The sequence below is a fragment of the Melanostigma gelatinosum genome, assembly GCF_949748355.1.
Source record: "Melanostigma gelatinosum genome assembly, chromosome: 2".
Taxonomy (NCBI): Eukaryota; Metazoa; Chordata; class Actinopteri; order Perciformes; family Zoarcidae; genus Melanostigma; species Melanostigma gelatinosum.
The window spans coordinates 1,979,207-1,996,606 of NC_136635.1; the positions used below are offsets into that span (position 1 = coordinate 1,979,207).

General features: G+C 40.7%; 1 protein-coding gene across 1 annotated transcript; it reads left to right on the top strand.

Annotated features, from left to right (window-relative positions):
• The first annotated feature begins 6,972 nt into the window (after window positions 1-6,972).
• Window positions 6,973-16,762, top strand: asb7 (ankyrin repeat and SOCS box containing 7). Its single transcript, XM_079294718.1, has 3 exons — window positions 6,973-7,189; window positions 9,572-10,177; window positions 15,800-16,762. The coding sequence occupies exons 1-3, from the start codon at window positions 6,979-6,981 to the stop codon at window positions 15,937-15,939; spliced, it is 957 nt and encodes a 318-aa protein (XP_079150844.1). The 5' UTR covers window positions 6,973-6,978; the 3' UTR covers window positions 15,940-16,762.
• Window positions 16,763-17,400: the final 638 nt, after the last annotated feature.

Below are 17,400 nucleotides of genomic sequence, written 5' to 3' on the forward strand. Positions count from 1 at the left end.
ATCCCAAGCCAAGACCCCACGGACTGTACTGCCACACCAGATAGCACATAACATAACATGCATCTTTTGGTAAACAAGGAACTTGAATGTAACTGTTGCACATTCAATTACAATGTTTATAAAAGGTGTACGGATGAGGAAACGTTCAACTCTATAAGGGAGACTTTTATTTTGACATAAACGTTCTTCAATAGTAATTTATATGACCGGAAGTACAATTTTCAAACGGTAGCCTACACTCTACATGGGGAGCATCATGAGTAAATATTGTTAATAACCATAGTCACGAAGACAAAACAGAAGGAAATAACTTCTAGTATAATACAACTTTGCTGTATTCCCATGGTCCTATGTTTCCGAGATGTATATGGTACATAATGGAAATATTACAAAGGGTTCTATGTACCCAGGATCATCTACATTTGTGCTCCCCAGGGTCCTACGTTTCCCCTAACCCATTCTCATTCCCAAATGGTCACATTCTTGGTCAGGACTCCTTGGTGTCACTTAGTTTAAGGCAACAGTTAGGAACAGAAAGTGCTTTGGGTTATAAAAGGTACGTTTTAGACAACCTGGGAATTAGAATGGGTTGATTCAGCAGCTCTATACAGTATATAATGGGAATTATGTTCACTTAATATGGCATGGGCTATTGTGGGAACTTGTCAAAGGGAACATAGAATGGAGTTTAACATAGAGCCCTGGGAAAATGTATTTTTGTTAGCACAATATTGACGAACATAGAAGATATTGTGAATATAGACCCGTGGTAACATAGGAGGCTAGGAACAAAGGACCCTGAGAACATATGACATTGGAAACAGATGGCGCCTGGGGACATAAGGACCCTGAACATAGGACTTTAGAAACATATGGAACCTGGGAACATAGAACTTTGGAAATAAAGGAGCCTGGGAACATAGAACCTTGGGAACATATGACCTTGGGAACATAGGACCTGGGAACATAGGACCTTGGAAATAAAGGAGCCTGCGAACATAGAACCTTGGGAACATATGACCTTGTGAACATAGGACCCTGGGAACATAGGACCTTGGGAACATAGGACCTTGGAAATAAAGGAGCCTGTGAACATAGAACCTTGGGAACATAGAACCTTGGGAATATAGGACCCTGTGAACATAGGAACTTGGACACATATGATCATGGGAACATAGGACATTGGGAACATAGGACCCTGGGAACATAGGACCTTGGGAACATAGGACCCTGGGAACATAGGACCTTGGGAACATAGGACCCTGGGAACATAGGACCTTGGGAACATAGGACCCTGGGAACATAGGACCTTGGGAACATAGGACCCTGGGAACATAGGACCTTGGGCACATATGATCATGAACATAGGAACTTGGACACATATGATCATGGGAACATAGTAACTTGGAAACATAGGACCCTGGGAACATAGGACCTTGGGAACATATGACCCTGGGAACATAGGACCATGGGAACATAGGACATTGGGAACATAGGACCTTGGGAATATAGGACCCTGTGAACATAGGAACTTGGACACATATGATCATGGGAACATAGGACATTGGGAACATAGGACCCTGGGAACATAGGACCCTGGGAACATAGGACCTTGGGAACATAGGACCCTGGGAACATAGGACCTTGGGAACATAGGACCCTGGGAACATAGGACCTTGGGAACATAGGACCCTGGGAACATAGGACCTTGGGCACATATGATCATGAACATAGGAACTTGGACACATATGATCATGGGAACATAGTAACTTGGAAACATAGGACCCTGGGAACATAGGACCTTGGGAACATAGGACCCTGGGAACATAGGACCATGGGAACATAGGACATTGGGAACATAGGACCTTGGGAATATAGGACCCTGTGAACATAGGAACTTGGACACATATGATCATGGGAACATAGGACATTGGGAACATAGGACCCTGGGAACATAGGACCTTGGGAACATAGGACCCTGGGAACATAGGACCTTGGGAACATAGGACCCTGGGAACATAAGACCTTGGGAACATAGGACCTTGGACACATATGATCATGAACATAGGAACTTGGACACATATGATCATGGGAACATAGGAACTTGGAAACATAGGACCCTGGGAACATAGGACCTTGGGAACATAGGACCTTGGGAACATAGGACCCTGGGAACATAGGACCTTGGGAACATAGGACCAAGGGAACATAGGACCTTGGGAACATAGGACCGTGGGAACATAGGACCATGGGAACATAGGACCCTAGGAACATAGAACCTTGGGAACATATGACCTTGGGAACATAGGACCTTGGGAACATAGGACCTTGGGAACATAGGACCTTGGACACATATGATCATGGGAACATATGAACATGGAAACATAGGACCCTGGGAACAAAATAACTTGGTAAGACAGGACCTTCATTTAACATTCATTTGTAACGGAAGTATTTACCCTCCATTAATAACACTGTCTTATTGGACTCAGATAGTGCCGAATATCATTTAGTCAAATCATGAATGTTATCTCAGAAAATCTTGCAATGGATGAAAACAGCATTTGAGTATGAGATAATGTAAATTAAAAATGTTCTTAAGGTTTCACAAAATCACCTACTGAATAAATAACTGTCAAGATTTTATTGTGGTTCTCCACTTTTGGTGATACTGTTAGATAATAGATCTCCTTGGTCACTGTTATCGGATTTGAGCTGTGTTCAATTGTATGTAACAATAAACTTGATTTGACGGATGTAATCTGGTTTGAGATAAGATGAGTAACTAAAGGATCGCATTGTTTAATCATCATTTCATTAATTGTAATAGCAGGACACCATCAAGAACTGCGATGTGTTACAAATGACAAAAAGTCATTCATGACGTCTTCTAAGTCATCTTCTGATTTGCTCTTGAACTAAGTAACCAATTTTATTTACTTTCATCTCTGACCACTCTTCTCTTTTTAGTAGTTGAAGAGTTACATTGAGTTCTGTAGATATCCATTGGGAAAATGTTATTAATTACTGTTGGATTGGACTGTATGATGGCCTATCATTATCTAACGAAATACTTTCACTCAAGTATTGTACAACATTTAGGCACCTCTTCTTTTCAGAGCACTTTCTATTCCTCCTCGACTACATTTCCAACACGATGGGAAATACTGTACTTTTTGCTTCACTTTAACTTTAGTTACTATACTTCACAAATGAAGATTTGGGAATACAAAACATAAATAGAGTTTATGAAATATGAAGTTTTCTTGTACCTAGCAGTTTCTACAAGTACAGCTGAAACAATTAGTCGGTTTACTGAAAATTAATTGTAAAGTATTTTGATATTTGAAGTCATTTTGCATGTAAAAAATAATATAATGGTTCAGGCTTCACAGATGTGTAGATTTGCTGCTTTCCTTTCAATAAAGTGTATTATTGTAATGAATTAGTAATAATGTTGAAGTCTGGACTGTTGGTTGAACTAAAGAAATATTGTGATGTAAGTTTTTCTTTGTAAAGCCCCAAATCACAAATCTGCCTCAGAGGGGTTTACAATCTGTAGTGCACAAGACATTGTGTCTCAAGTACTCTCACATTGGAAAAAGGTAAATTTCCCCCAACAAAAACCTTTAACGGGGAAAAACGAAGAACCCAAGAGAGCAACAGAGGATCCCTTTATTTATAATAGAGTGTTTTTGCAGCAGGGTATTAGCCTTGTACTGTAACTCAAGTAAATAATGTTCCACCACTGGTCACAATATTAATCCAAATCCCAGAATATTTAACAGAATAACAGAGTATTTTGTATATTCCCAACGTTCCGAATTTCTGTTACCTCTACAATGTGTATCCAATATGTTAATCACTGTTTGGTTCTTGTTTGTTTTGTTGTCGTTCTTCTAATGTTTTTGCAAATTCTACGTTTTGTGGTCAGTTTAGATTTGAGGAAATTGTGTTTTATTCTGAAGGACTGGAGACGCCGGAAATCGTATTGTTTTTGCTGCTGGGGTCAAACTGATGTCTTCACAGAGATACTTTGTTGTTAAAGCGGATTGTTCAACAGCGAAATAATGCGCAACATTGTTGCGACTGACATTTAGGGAAGTTGTAATCGACATTATTGCTGTTAAGTGATGGACTTTAGTTGAAAGGAACAGAAATATGCAGCTTTGACAACTCCAATTCTTCCTGTCTGGAAGCTGATTGGCTAAGTTAAACGTCGGCTCAGCGTCTGTCAAGTATGTTAAGTCTTTGTTTTATTGTGTCAAAACACAATGTGTTTTGTGTTTGTCATTAAATGTGTAGAGTCAACTTTATTACCGATGTACGCTGTGTGTTGGGGGTTATCTGTAGTTACCCACTACAGCAAGTAACGTAACAAAAAGTCAACACAAGCTAGCACGGTAGCGTTAGTGAGTTTGTTAGCTGGCTGGCTAGCCAGCGTTAGCTAACAGTTACCAGCCTGGGACGCAGCCTGAAATCGAGGGTTTTGTCAAAGAATCTTTCATTTATTACATTGTCTGCAACGTGTGAAACTAATTGTCTTTATCTGCCTGCTTGGCTGCGTCGGCTTTTGCTAGTTATCTTCCTGTTTTACTTGTGCGTGGTTTGTATTGTTGGTTATGTAAGTAAAGCCATTCTATTGTCCATTGTTTTTTCATCTACTGGTAAAGCTAACAACTAAAAGGTGACGTTAGTGTGAGATGTGACGACCAGGGCATGCTGGGTGTTCTGCCTGCAGCGTGTTACTGCTTTGATTTGATCAATAAGGCGTTAGCTTAATTTCAAACCTGAGCTCTTTTTTTTATTAGCAAATTGAGAATTTGCAACATTCCTCTCATTTGTCATTCGTGTCATTTAACGGTAATGGTTCTGTTATTATTACTAGTGCTAGTACTAATGTATGCACAACAAATCCACACTATTGTGTGACGTTAATAGGTCGACAATACATCAAATACAGATTCGTATTATTAGATCACTTCTGTGTTTCTATCCAGCTTCCCACCGTTTTGCTGACCGTGTGTTTGTGTGTTGCAGAGTGCTGGTCCTGTCTCAGCCTCTCAGTGCAGCTGTGTATCTACAGGTGCAGCTCCGATATGACTAAGAGAAGCCCGTCTCTTCAGCTTGTCAAAAGGTAAATTACTTTTTAGTTTTTGACTTTCGTGTTCAATAAAACAAGTTAAAATACTTAAAATAAGTAGTTTCTCTCAACAATAAAAACTATTTGAGTTAAACCTGTGTGGTCTGGAACAATACCACGTGGTCTCTGAAACTCCATGTCCTCCGAACCTGCAATCTACATTGCAACAATGATTTAGGAACTGGATATACTGCAAAAGGTACCCAGACAACGTATGCGTACACACATGTGTTGATACTACACTGGGTGTGTGCATAGGTGGTGTGTTCACGTATATTTGTGTGGGTCACGCTTGACGTCCAGAAGGTTATAAAGGCCGCTTGTGGTCGGTCTGCACTGGACACTTGATCTGTGTGGACATGGGTAGATGACAAAATGAATCTCGCACACACTCGCTGCCATGCGAACGCATGAAGCATAACTTCTGCTTCAGTCTAAATCCAGCTGCTTTGTCCTGTTTAAATCACTTTAATGGCGCTAGAGATCCCTGAATTGAAGCTTTAAGTTAACCCTGCTGTACTTTCAACTTTCAACTGTATTCAACTGAACTTAAAGCTCATATAGTTCCCTATAAGGATTATACTTTTATTCATGCATTTGTTGATTTCTCACCATGTATGATATCATAAAGGCAACTCTTGCATAGGTGTCAAACGAATGTAGCTATGTAATTACATTTGGAAGGTGTCTCATTTTTGACTCCAAAAAGAAGCTTACTGGTTATCTAACAAACCGGAAGAGGTCAAATTTACAACATATCTGTATGAACTAATGCAGCAGAACAAGATTAATATCTGCAGACATCAGGTCAGTGTGTCAGTTTGTTATACAGGCATGTTCACCCAACCGAGGCGATGAGTGACAGAGGAAGAAGCGGTCAGACGTTGTGTCAGACCCGTTCCCTTTGTTGTAATGTAAGCTGACAGAATAGTGACGCTGCAGTGGATTGTAAGGCGGCAGTCATTATAGTAGAGCGATGTTCTATGATATGATTTACCTTTTTATAAAAATCAGAGACAATTAAAAGTGCCACTAGACTAAATGATAACGCAAACTATGTTTTGTCCATATTTCCATTTCTTTGGCAGTTACTGATATCGTCTACTGCATCAAAAAATCACAAAAGTTCAAGCTGTTTTTGCTGAACGCATTCTAAATCACAGCTGAGCTAGTCTGACGCAAAGCAATGTAGCAACGTATTGCTTGTTGTGTATTGTCGTACACTTAAATGTCAGTCAGTTATTAGCAGTGTAAGAGGGGTGAGCCCATGCCAGTGTATATGTCAGTCCACTGTTGTTGTACAGTCTCAGAGTGGATCTTACTCCTCACAAAGGATCTGGAGCCGAGGACAGACACGAGGCAGAGGGCACTTTAACCAGAAAACAGTTGTTATCAAGTTACTCGCTGTATCAACATGAACACCATGTTAGAGACGTTTGTCGTTTTAACCAAAGAAAGTTAGCGCTGACTGAAAATGAACAGCTGCGACCGCCGCTCAGCTGAGCCCATCGCTGTATTTTGATCTTCACATTGTCTGAACTCTGTTACTCAACCTGTGTGCGCCCAAATAATTAGTCACATTCTAATTTTCACTCACATATTCAGTGTAATTCTCACACCGTTAGGCCTGATTAAAGGAGAGTGTATGTTGCGTCTTTGACCGGTTGTTCAGTGAACTTGGTGTACTCGCTCCTTTTGCAAGGCGTCATCTTCCTAAGCACCTGTCTACGAGGGGTGCACAACAGTGAGGTCACCAACCCTTGGCAGCTGAGTCAGAAACTGGCATTCCCATCTGTTAAGTACAGATGAACATTCCCACTCTGAAATGTGACAGGATGCTGAACCATCACTGCAGAAGGAACCCTGAGCTTCATGAGGAGCTGCAGATCCAGGCTGCAGTGGCAGCGGGGGATGTCTGCACGGTCAGGAGAATGCTGGAGCAAGGATACTCACCCAAGATCCGGGATGCCAACGGCTGGACACTGCTCCACTTCTCTGCTGCCAAAGGAAAAGAGAGATGTGTTCGAGTCTTTCTTGAGCATGGAGGTCAGAGGCTTTCTCTTTTTTTCGTCTTGCTGTTGAGGTTGGCTTCATTTGGTGGTGAGCATAATGTCATAATGGGTCTTAACACTAGAGGTCATTATTTTACTGGAAGAGACAGTATGATGTCACACATATGTTCTTCAAACAGCAGGGAAATAGTCCTTACAATATGTGATGTTGAATATTTTGTTTTCTAAATCTATATCTGAGGATGTGTGTGTGTGTGTGTGTGTGTGTGTGTATATATATATATATATATATATATATATATATATATATATATATATATATATATATATATATATATATATATGACGCTATAAACAGCATTTGAAGTTACACAACACATTGAAATACAACTATGGCCGTTACATTTGGGTTTTATTTCCTTCAACGACAGACTGATGTTTAAATTACAATCAGTAAACTTAGAACTGAGATTTGTCTGAAAGCTTTGATACATCACTAAAGCAAACAATAACTACTTATTGTAACTTATATATACTTTGTAATGGATTATAACAGGAAAGTAGAGGACAACTATGGTCATTATACTTTAGTTATAATACTGGTCAGTAACCAGTGATGATGGTACCTGCCCTAAATAGTCGTTATAACATGCTTAATAATGTGTTATAGTTGTTCTAAAACATATTGAATATGTACAGTGCTATAAGCTGATTATAATGCAGTACAAGCATGTTTATAAAGCATGATGTACATGATCATTATGAAAGGGTTACAGCACTTTTCAATGCAGATATTACAAAGTGCTTCACATAACAAGAAAAGCAGATAAATGAAGCACAAGTGACAATAAAAAATATCAATAATAGTAACATATCAGAATTTTCTGCAATATATAAGTTTGCTAATCATAATTGAAACCTGTAATTACCGTAACTCAACAATATTGCAATTACACAGCATGGGCATGTGAACGAGGAAGTAAAGAGAGTTATTGATGACACTTCTACAGCTGGTGCAATAGAAACACCTGTTCTGTTAGAATGTCACTGAAGTTTGTTGTAGCTTTAATTATATCTACATCTTTTGCCAAACACACCTTAAAGACGACTGTATGTCCTCTCACTTACTGAATGCATTGCTTCAGTTTGTGAGCGTAGATGAATGGCCCTTTAAAGGAACAGTGTGTACCATTTAGGGGGATTAATTGGCAGAAATGGAATATAATATGCAAACCTATGTTTTCATTCGTGACCCAAAACTAAGAATCTTTTGTTTAGCTTAGCAAAAGCCATTTCTATCTACATAGGGAGCGGGTCGTCCTCCATGGAGTCTGTCATGTTGCTCCACTATGATTCTACGGCAGCTACCTAAAAGCAGGGATGGCTACCAGAACTCTGTATTAAACTTTCCTCGGATTATTAAAGATCGGAGTATTGATAAGCTCCGACCTCACTGTGGCTTTTTATTAGTACTTTTTAATGTTTTGGTGTAATTTAATACTAGAGTTGACGGCAACTACGATTGTTCCTGTAATAAAACATTCACTACTTTATCAATACATCTGTTCAACGAGCATGAACATGTCAGCGAAAGTGAAACCTAATTCAATCGGCCGCTATGTTTACACGGGAATAGCACGCACAATCGGCAAAAATCTCTTTTTTCCTTTACAAAGGAGCTGAAACTGAAGCGTGTAACTGTGAACGTGTCTGCTGGCTGAGATGAAGCAGACAGGAGGATAGTGCATGTTTGATACTATCTGATGTCTGTGGTCTTCATTATTGATTGTTATCATTTATAAACTTCACTCAGAAACATTATTTATTTCATTGACATGTGTTTCCAGTGAGATATGAATGACTTCATTTCGTGACTTTGCTGTTGTAAACATAACTGTTGCTGCTCTAGAAACAATATTCAGTTATATCTTAATTTATATAAGATCTAATCTTGTCTGTTTTTAAAATGGTTGATAAAAGTAGCTCCTTGTAGTAATAACATCCTAAAGATATCAATCCCTACCTGAAGGCCACCGTAGTTCTCCGACCTGGGAGCGGAGGTGCCACTAAATCTCACACACTGCTCCTTTAAGTAAACCTGACTGTTGACACTAGTGTGTACAACTGCTCTTCTGTCTCTTGCTCTAAAGTCATGTTATCCCTGCCCACTGGAAATTGGTATGAACAGTTAAAGGACGTTTCAAGTTTTTACACTGAGGAAATCTGTTGCTTGGTCATAATGTCTAGCTGTGTCTGAACTCAGGCGCCCTGTATTTGTCACAGTCCTGAGGTGTCGTAGTGCACCTAGAGTATGATACCAACTAGGGGACAGTTAGTGTGGACTCAAAGCAAAACTCTTCTGTATGGATTATGGATTTTCCTCTCATTTCAACTCTTTCCACTCTCCTTTGTGCAGCTGACCCCACAGTGAAGGACTTTATTGGCGGCTTCACTGCACTTCACTATGCTGCTATGCATGGCAGAGCACGCATCGCCCGACTGATGCTGGAATCCGAGTTTCGCAGTGACATTATAAATGCAAAAAGCAATGACGGCTGGACGCCACTGCACGTGGCCGCCCATTACGGCCGAGACTCGTTTGTACGTCTCCTCCTCGAGTTCAGGGCCGAGGTGGACCCCCTGAGTGACAAAGGGACCACACCGCTACAGTTGGCCATCATCCGTGAGCGCTCCAGTTGTGTACGGATCCTTCTGGACCACAGTGCCAACATTGACATTCAGAACGGCTTCCTGTTGCGATATGCCGTCATCAAAGGAAATCACTCGTACTGCCGCATGTTCCTGCAGCGGGGAGCGGACACTAATCTGGGACGCCTTGAAGACGGCCAGACGCCCCTGCACCTGTCCGCCCTCAGGGATGATGTGCTGTGCGCCCAGATGCTGTACACGTACGGGGCTGATGCCAACACCAGGAACTACGAGGGCCAGACACCAGTAGCTGTGTCTGTTAGCATGTCTGGGATCAGCCGGCCCTGTCTAGACTTCCTCCAGGAAGCCACCAGTGAGTCTCACCAACACACTACATCTCCCACTGCGCTCCATATAGGTACCTGTTCACACAGAGTTAAAACTATTTAACAGCTAGTTGACCTTATGAATGGTAATAATGATAACACAAGTCATAATGCTTTTTTTCTCACCAACATTTAAAAACTCCAGAGGTTTTTAATATACTTGATAGGACCACAAAAAAAGCAAAGCATTTGGAAAGTTTAAACTCGCAAATATCATACATGCTAAATTACTGATACTATAAATCCTTCATTAAATGAGTCATCAAGTCATTTTCTGCAATCAATATTTTGATGATGTCTTTTTTTGGAATTGTCCGCAGATGTGCATAAATAAGTGACTTTGATACAGGTATACACATGTTCTGTTTGGTAGTAATCAGTGGTGGAATGTAACTAAGTACATTTACTCAAATACTTTACTTTAGTATAATTTTGATTTCCTACATTTGACAGGGAATATTGTACTTTTTACTTCACTACGTTTATTTATGAGTACACAAAGTACAATGCATTGTTAAAGTAGATTAAACCACCCAACCAGTTACATTGAAATGCATCTTACTTGTTACTGTAATAATAATAACCTAATAGTATAATAACGTAACACCTGAAGAGCCCATTTGGCTGCAAGTATATATTTTTTATTATTTAGTTGCATACTTTTTCTTGAGTAAGATTTTGAAAGTTTTACTATTCATAGGACTACTTTTACTTAAAGGAACTTTCATTTCGTGTTGATTCTGGCGCCCCCTGTGGACGGAAGTAGTCGTGTTTCCAAGCACCGGAGTGAAAACCTCATTTTACTGGAGCAAGGTCTTTCAGTGCGCTCTGCGCGGTCCTGGTCCTGGTTCTCCCGTGCCCCTCTTCTCTCCAGGGGGCCCAGCAATATGACCTGGGCCCAGTCAAGTTGACTCTTGAGACTTAGGAGGCAGAGATGTCTATTTGACAGAGATGTCTATTTGACAGAGGCTGATGTTTCAATCTGTAATGATCATCATGCACTCACAACCAGTGTTGAAAGAATGATTCTAAAGCTATGGGTTGTATGGTACAACAGTGTGAAAAAATAGAGACAATTCTATTGACAAATAAGAATGAAGCTAAAATAAAGATCAATATAAATCATGCAGGCTGTTATTTTTAAACCTATATGACCTTGTTACTTTACTTAGTTAGACTTGCAATATGATACTGCTCGATCGCAGGCCCCTGAATTTCATCCAATCCAAATCATATCATGACAGACTTTGTGAAATCAGTAATTATCGTATACTTTGCCAATAGTGGTGTAACGCGGATTCATTGACAGTTTTTCCATCAGAGTGGGAACTACAGTTTTACTGCCAGTTGTTATCGGCTGATGTTCAGTAACGATATGCGATCAGGACGTGAGCGTTGACCCCTGATATCACAAATCTGTGATGAAATGAGCAGGAGAGCTAGTAACGTTTGCATCATGGATGCTAACAGCTGATGTTCGTAGGTTTCCTGAGTTACATTATGATGTGTTCAGGCTCTGTTCAGTAAAAACGAGTACTGGGCGAAGGTAAATTATAACATCATCACGATGTGTTCAAATATAATAGTTTGAAGATGTTTATGCAGCAATAAAAATAAATATTACCGATGGGTTATGACCTGTTAAACTTGCTAACACTAGCGCTAAGCATCTTATGATGCCTCATTAAATCTACTAATGGTTAGAACTGTGTTTTTATGCATATAACCTCTATAGATGACTGTAACGAAGTGAAAGGAAAAGATTTAGATCTTTTGATGGTTTACACTGACTTCAGAGCGGTTCAAATGATTTTTGGTATCGGCGCATCTTTAAAATTTGCATTTGCTCCTTTATTAGTTTGTGCTGCTCCTTGACTCAAAACTGTGATACAATGCAAACCATGAGTTTTATGATCTGTTGCACCCCTATTGTCTGAAGAATCTATATAATATTGTAGCTAATATACACCCCTAGTACTGAGACATTAGGACAGTATGACTACAACTGAGAAATCTGTGAAAGTGAATGGGGTGTAGAAAAGGATTACAAGTTCAGCACTAAACAAGTTTTTATTGGCAGTTGTGAGGAGGAAAAAGGAGGAAACATGTAAAGGGTTCAGGGTGGCTGCGTGCCAGCACGAGGTTCTAATGACTAGTGTTCAGCCACAGAACAATCCCAGGGTGGAGGAACATTACCTGAAGCATTGTGATTTGGAGAACAATGGCTGCATTCCTCCACTGCCCCCTGCACTTTGATATCAAAGATACTGATTCAGACAAGTCCTTTCAGAGACTCCAATCCCTCAGCCAGATCACATATCTGTGGGTTATTGATTACACCTCTGCCTCCTGGATTAACTCATGTGCCATGAAAGGCTTGTCCCACACTGTATGACAGACACCCAGCCCTTTTGCTTCCCCTCGGTTTTTCTCATGTCAAATGTCAACTGTCCTCATACAAAGGTTCTTACCAAAATCTTATACATACTCTACATCATTTAAAAAAAAAACAAGTCTAGATTCTGATCTTCAAAGTCAATGAATCATAAAAAAAGGCATAATGCTACCTCCTGTAGAGTGTGCAGTCTGTTAACCTGAGGATAGTGTTTGCACTCAGTGAGTGGGGCGTGATGAAGGAACGGCAGGAAAATGCAAAATACTCGCCTGAGAATATCATATATATATATATATATATATATATATATATATATATATATATATATATATATATATATATATATATATATATATATATATATATATATATATATCTAGGGCTTTTATTTTGAAAGGTAAGAACAAAAGGACTGGATCTGGTCTGTGTTGACATTGTCACGGTGTAAAGAAGTAATAAAGTTACTACATTATATATGTACAGTATATGTGGGACTCAAGCCGTTCCACACAATGTGATTGGTTGATGCCAATGATGATGTGTTTATGGTGCGACAGCTCAGAAAAATCAACCTCGTTCCGTAAAAAAATGGGTCACTTCGAATTTCCGCATTGCGTTAGTCGCAGGAGTTTGATCGTGGGATCATTTGTGTTTATTTGCATCGTTCGCTTCATTCGCGCTAGACGAGTCGGAGGGGCTTGCCAATGGAAAAATACCCCAATGTCAAACGGGCTGCGCTTAAGATACTGTCAATGTTTGGGTCAACATACGTCTGCGTTTTCTACCCTGAAACACGTGAAATCAAAGCACCGATCTGTTCTGACTGACTGAATGTGAAAGAATTGCTTCGAGTGGCAACGGAATACAAGCCAGATCTGAAGAGGATTGTTCAAGGCAAGGAATGCCAGAAGTCCCACTAAGCAACATGCATAGTAAAAGAAAAACGCTATTGTAAATTATTATATTTTTGTTTGTGGACTTGGTTGAACTGAGAGTTTGTGTGTGTGAGACAGTGCACATTGAAAATGACTGGCCTGTGGTCTTAGTACTGTAGGAGTCAATTACCGTCATTATCATGTTGGTGTGTGACATTTACAATAAATCTGGCTGAGCAGAAGTCTGTGAGTGTGCGTGTGTGTGTGTGTGTGAGGAAGGGATGGGGTGATGTTCATGTGTGCCCATGTGTATGATGTGGCTCTTTGCGGTAACACAGTAAAAAATGTGGCTCTTAGTCTCTGACTGGTTGGCCACCCCTGTCATAGATGGTCAGTAGAGAGGAACATAGCTAATAAGCTGTTAATGCAGTGCATCAGAATCCAGACCAGGAACCCATGATGGAAGTGGTTAAAGAGTGAGCCACCTCGCTTCTGTCTCATCTCTGTAGAGCTGCACATGCTCAGTACCAAGCGGGCAGCTACTAGCACAGCATAAACGAAGCTTGTTTAAAATGTTGTGTCTACAGCTTGTACTGTGTGGTATTGTAGTCAAGGTTGTTGAGGGGATTTCCATATTGTATATGGAAAAGCAAAAGCGTTAAAGGATGGCAGCACAAGTGTTGAACACCTGCCTACTGCTTGCGTGCAGCTAATGGTGCTCACAGCGCTAAAAGTGCAAACAAAGGCCTCAGTGGTGACAGAGCTAACAGTGTTAACTTCGTGCTACGCGTCCAGGATGACATCGTGAGTCAGGGTGGCGTTATCAGCTGTAACTGCCGTATGAGCGCAGTGCACAGCGGTGGCCATAAGCTGGCTACTGGGGCACGCTCACATGCACCAACATCTGCTCATCCTCATACAACGGTTTGTATATCGCACCAAAAGTGACTTGTCATTTTTCGTGCAGCAACAGGTGCCAATTTACGCTGGTTACATGCATACAGTCTTTTAAATGAGCTTCCGCCTTAACAGGAAACAATGCAGTTAGGTTTAGGTAACAAAACTACTTGGTTAGCTTTTGGAACAATTTCACTCATCGATGATGTTATGAACCCCATTCTTCCATGGTGGTGGAAATAAATGATTTAGTTGATGATGGTTTCCCCATCTTGCCAAACTTTGGGGTATTTTCATCTCACGCACATGCGCGTTTGACGAAAATACCGTATTGAACTCAAGCGAAGTGAACACGCACATTAAAAAAAACACACACAAACTTCGATATCAACGTAAGAGCCGCATGAAACCAGGCAAAGAGCCGCGAGTTAGCCAGGCCTGATCTATGACATTAGCTAGCTTTGAGACTTTGTAGGATACTGATCTAGGAACAGATGCAGTGCAAGCGTGTGTCTTCTAGAGCAGTGATTCTTAACCATGGGGCCGCCACCTAAAGGGCCGCGAAAAACTTTCAGTTTTGCATCTGTGGGCCGCGAGGTCCGCGGGACCGCATAGGTTATCAATTGAAGACACCAGAGATATTACTGTTATCCATGAGACGCTCAGTTACAATATAGCTTCCCACCACCTGGTGGCGGTAATGCGTCAGTCAGTTGTTTAACAAGCCCCAATAAGCAGAAGAAGACACTCAGCTAGCCGCTAGCTTGTAGCGAAAGTTATGGATAGGTTTTTAAAAAGAAAAAAATGAAGACGATGCTGACAAAAATCTTCCATTTGTACTGACTCCAAAGGCCTACTGCTCTGTTTCTGTATGACCTACAGGTGTTCTGACACTTTTGATGCATATAGTCAGAGTGGTTCAGAAGCTACAGCTATTTCAATTTGGGTATGTCATTTTAGGCGGTTTTGCTCAAATAGGGGTGGAGTTTGAACAGGTAACAATATAGTTATTGAATACAAGTCAAACCAAGAGTGAGATCAATTAGTTAAACTAATAGTGTTAATATTTGAATGGGCCCCGGGACACTTTGTACTTGAAAAGTTGGGCCCCGAGGTCAAAAAGGTTAAGAACCCCTGTTATAGAGGATGTCATTCTTATACTGTCATGGAGCTGTTTATCAGGCTCGTCTAGGTTTTACTGTTTTCAGGTAACTAGGATCAGTGCTCTCCTGTGGACAAACTATGCAAAATAGACATTGGTGGTAGCTCAAGCACTTATCTTTGGCATTCCAAATTTTCATTTCTTGTTACTAATTACCCAAGATAAATACCAATAATGACTTGTCTGCAATAAGCCAAAAATCATTCCACCCATGAACGGGTCAGGCCGTAGTAATGAGCATTAATCCACTGTGTAATAACGGTTTCTGTTCCTCTTGCAGGACAACCTCGGACTCTACAAGACTTGTGTCGTATAAAGATCCGTCACTGCATCGGCCTCCAAAGCTTGAAGTTGTTGGAGGATCTACCAATTGCAAAGGTTATGAAAGACTATTTAAAACACAAGTTTGACAATGTGTGAAGGCAACAACAACAACAGAAGAGGAGAGGCTGACTTTAAAACTATCATTTATAAAGACTATGCAATCACTATCCTCGTCATCTGGAAGAAATGTCCACAGGTCTGTCCAGCTTGGTTCTCTGCTCCTATTCTCCATGTTAGCCTTTTTACATTAGGAACAGTGGCTGACGAATGGAAATGGATCCGTCTCATGTGAGCAATGCTTCTGCTTTTTGTGGCAAAAAGAAGCTAGCAGTTAGCGGTATTACCATCTATGTTGTCACTGTAAAAATGTGCATGGTTTTATCCTCGTCATCAAGTGCAAACTCGCCAAGTCTTTTTTTTTTTTTTTTACTTAGCTAAAGTCGAATTTTCTTCATGACTCCAATCAGCAAAGTGTTGAGCTACTTGGGTAATGCTAGCTTTTTAAAAACACTTGAGAATTAAACTCCCTGATTTTGTTCCATCACCAAATAGTGAGATCAATTTTTGTTGTTTTGGCCTTGTTTGTTTTTCCATTTAATCTAATGCCTATTGTTATTTATTCTTCCTTTTGGAAAATTGTTGATAAGAACCGAAATAAATTATTACTTACTTAAATTCCCGAAATAGCCTGGTTCCAAACCTCTGAATCACCGCCTGCATCTCCAATTTTTTCAATGACTTATTTAGCAGACAGGTGTTGTGCCCATTGTCAGAGCTAGCTAGCTATGAGACAGGTGTTGTGCCCATTGTCAGAGCTAGCTAGCTATGAGACAGGTGTTGTGCCCATTGTCAGCGCTAGCTAGCTATGAGACAGGTGTTGTGCCCATTGTCAGAGCTAGCTAGCTATGATACAGGTGTTGTGTCCATTGTTAGAGCTAGCTATGAGACAGGTGTTGTGCCCATTGTCAGAGCTAGCTAGCTATGAGACAGGTGTTGTGCCCATTGTCAGAGCTAGCTAGCTATGGGACAGGTGTTGTGCCCATTGTCAGAGCTAGCTAGCTATGAGACAGGTATTGTACCCATTGTCAGAGCTAGCTAGCTATGAGACAGGTATTGTGCCCATTGTCAGAGCTAGCTAGCTATGAGACAGGTATTGTGCCCATTGTCAGAGCTAGCTAGCTATGAGACAGGTGTTGTGCCCATTGTCAGAGCTAGCTAGCTATGAGACAGGTGTTATGCCCATTGTCAGAGCTAGCTAGCTATGAGACAGGTGTTATGCCCATTGTCAGAGCTAGCTAGCTATGAGACAGGTATTGTGCCCATTGTCAGAGCTAGCTAGCTATGAGACATGTATTGTGCCCATTGTCAGCGCTAGCTAGCTGTGAGACAGGTGTTGTGCCCATTGTCAGAGCTAGCTAGCTGTGAGACAGGTGTTGTGCCCATTGTCAGAGCTAGCTAGCTATGAGACAGGTATTGTGCCTATTGTCAGAGCTAGCTAGCTATGAGACAGGTATCGTGCCCATTGTCAGAGCTAGCTAGCTATGAGACAGGTATCGT

Coding starts and splice junctions, on each gene's coding strand:
- asb7 (XM_079294718.1), top strand. CDS start 6,979: ATGCTGAACCATCACTGCAGAAGGAACCCTGAGCTTCATGAGGAGCTG. Junction 7,190..9,571: donor AGTCTTTCTTGAGCATGGAG/GTCAGAGGCTTT, acceptor TCCTTTGTGCAG/CTGACCCCACAGTGAAGGAC. Junction 10,178..15,799: donor CTTCCTCCAGGAAGCCACCA/GTGAGTCTCACC, acceptor TTCCTCTTGCAG/GACAACCTCGGACTCTACAA.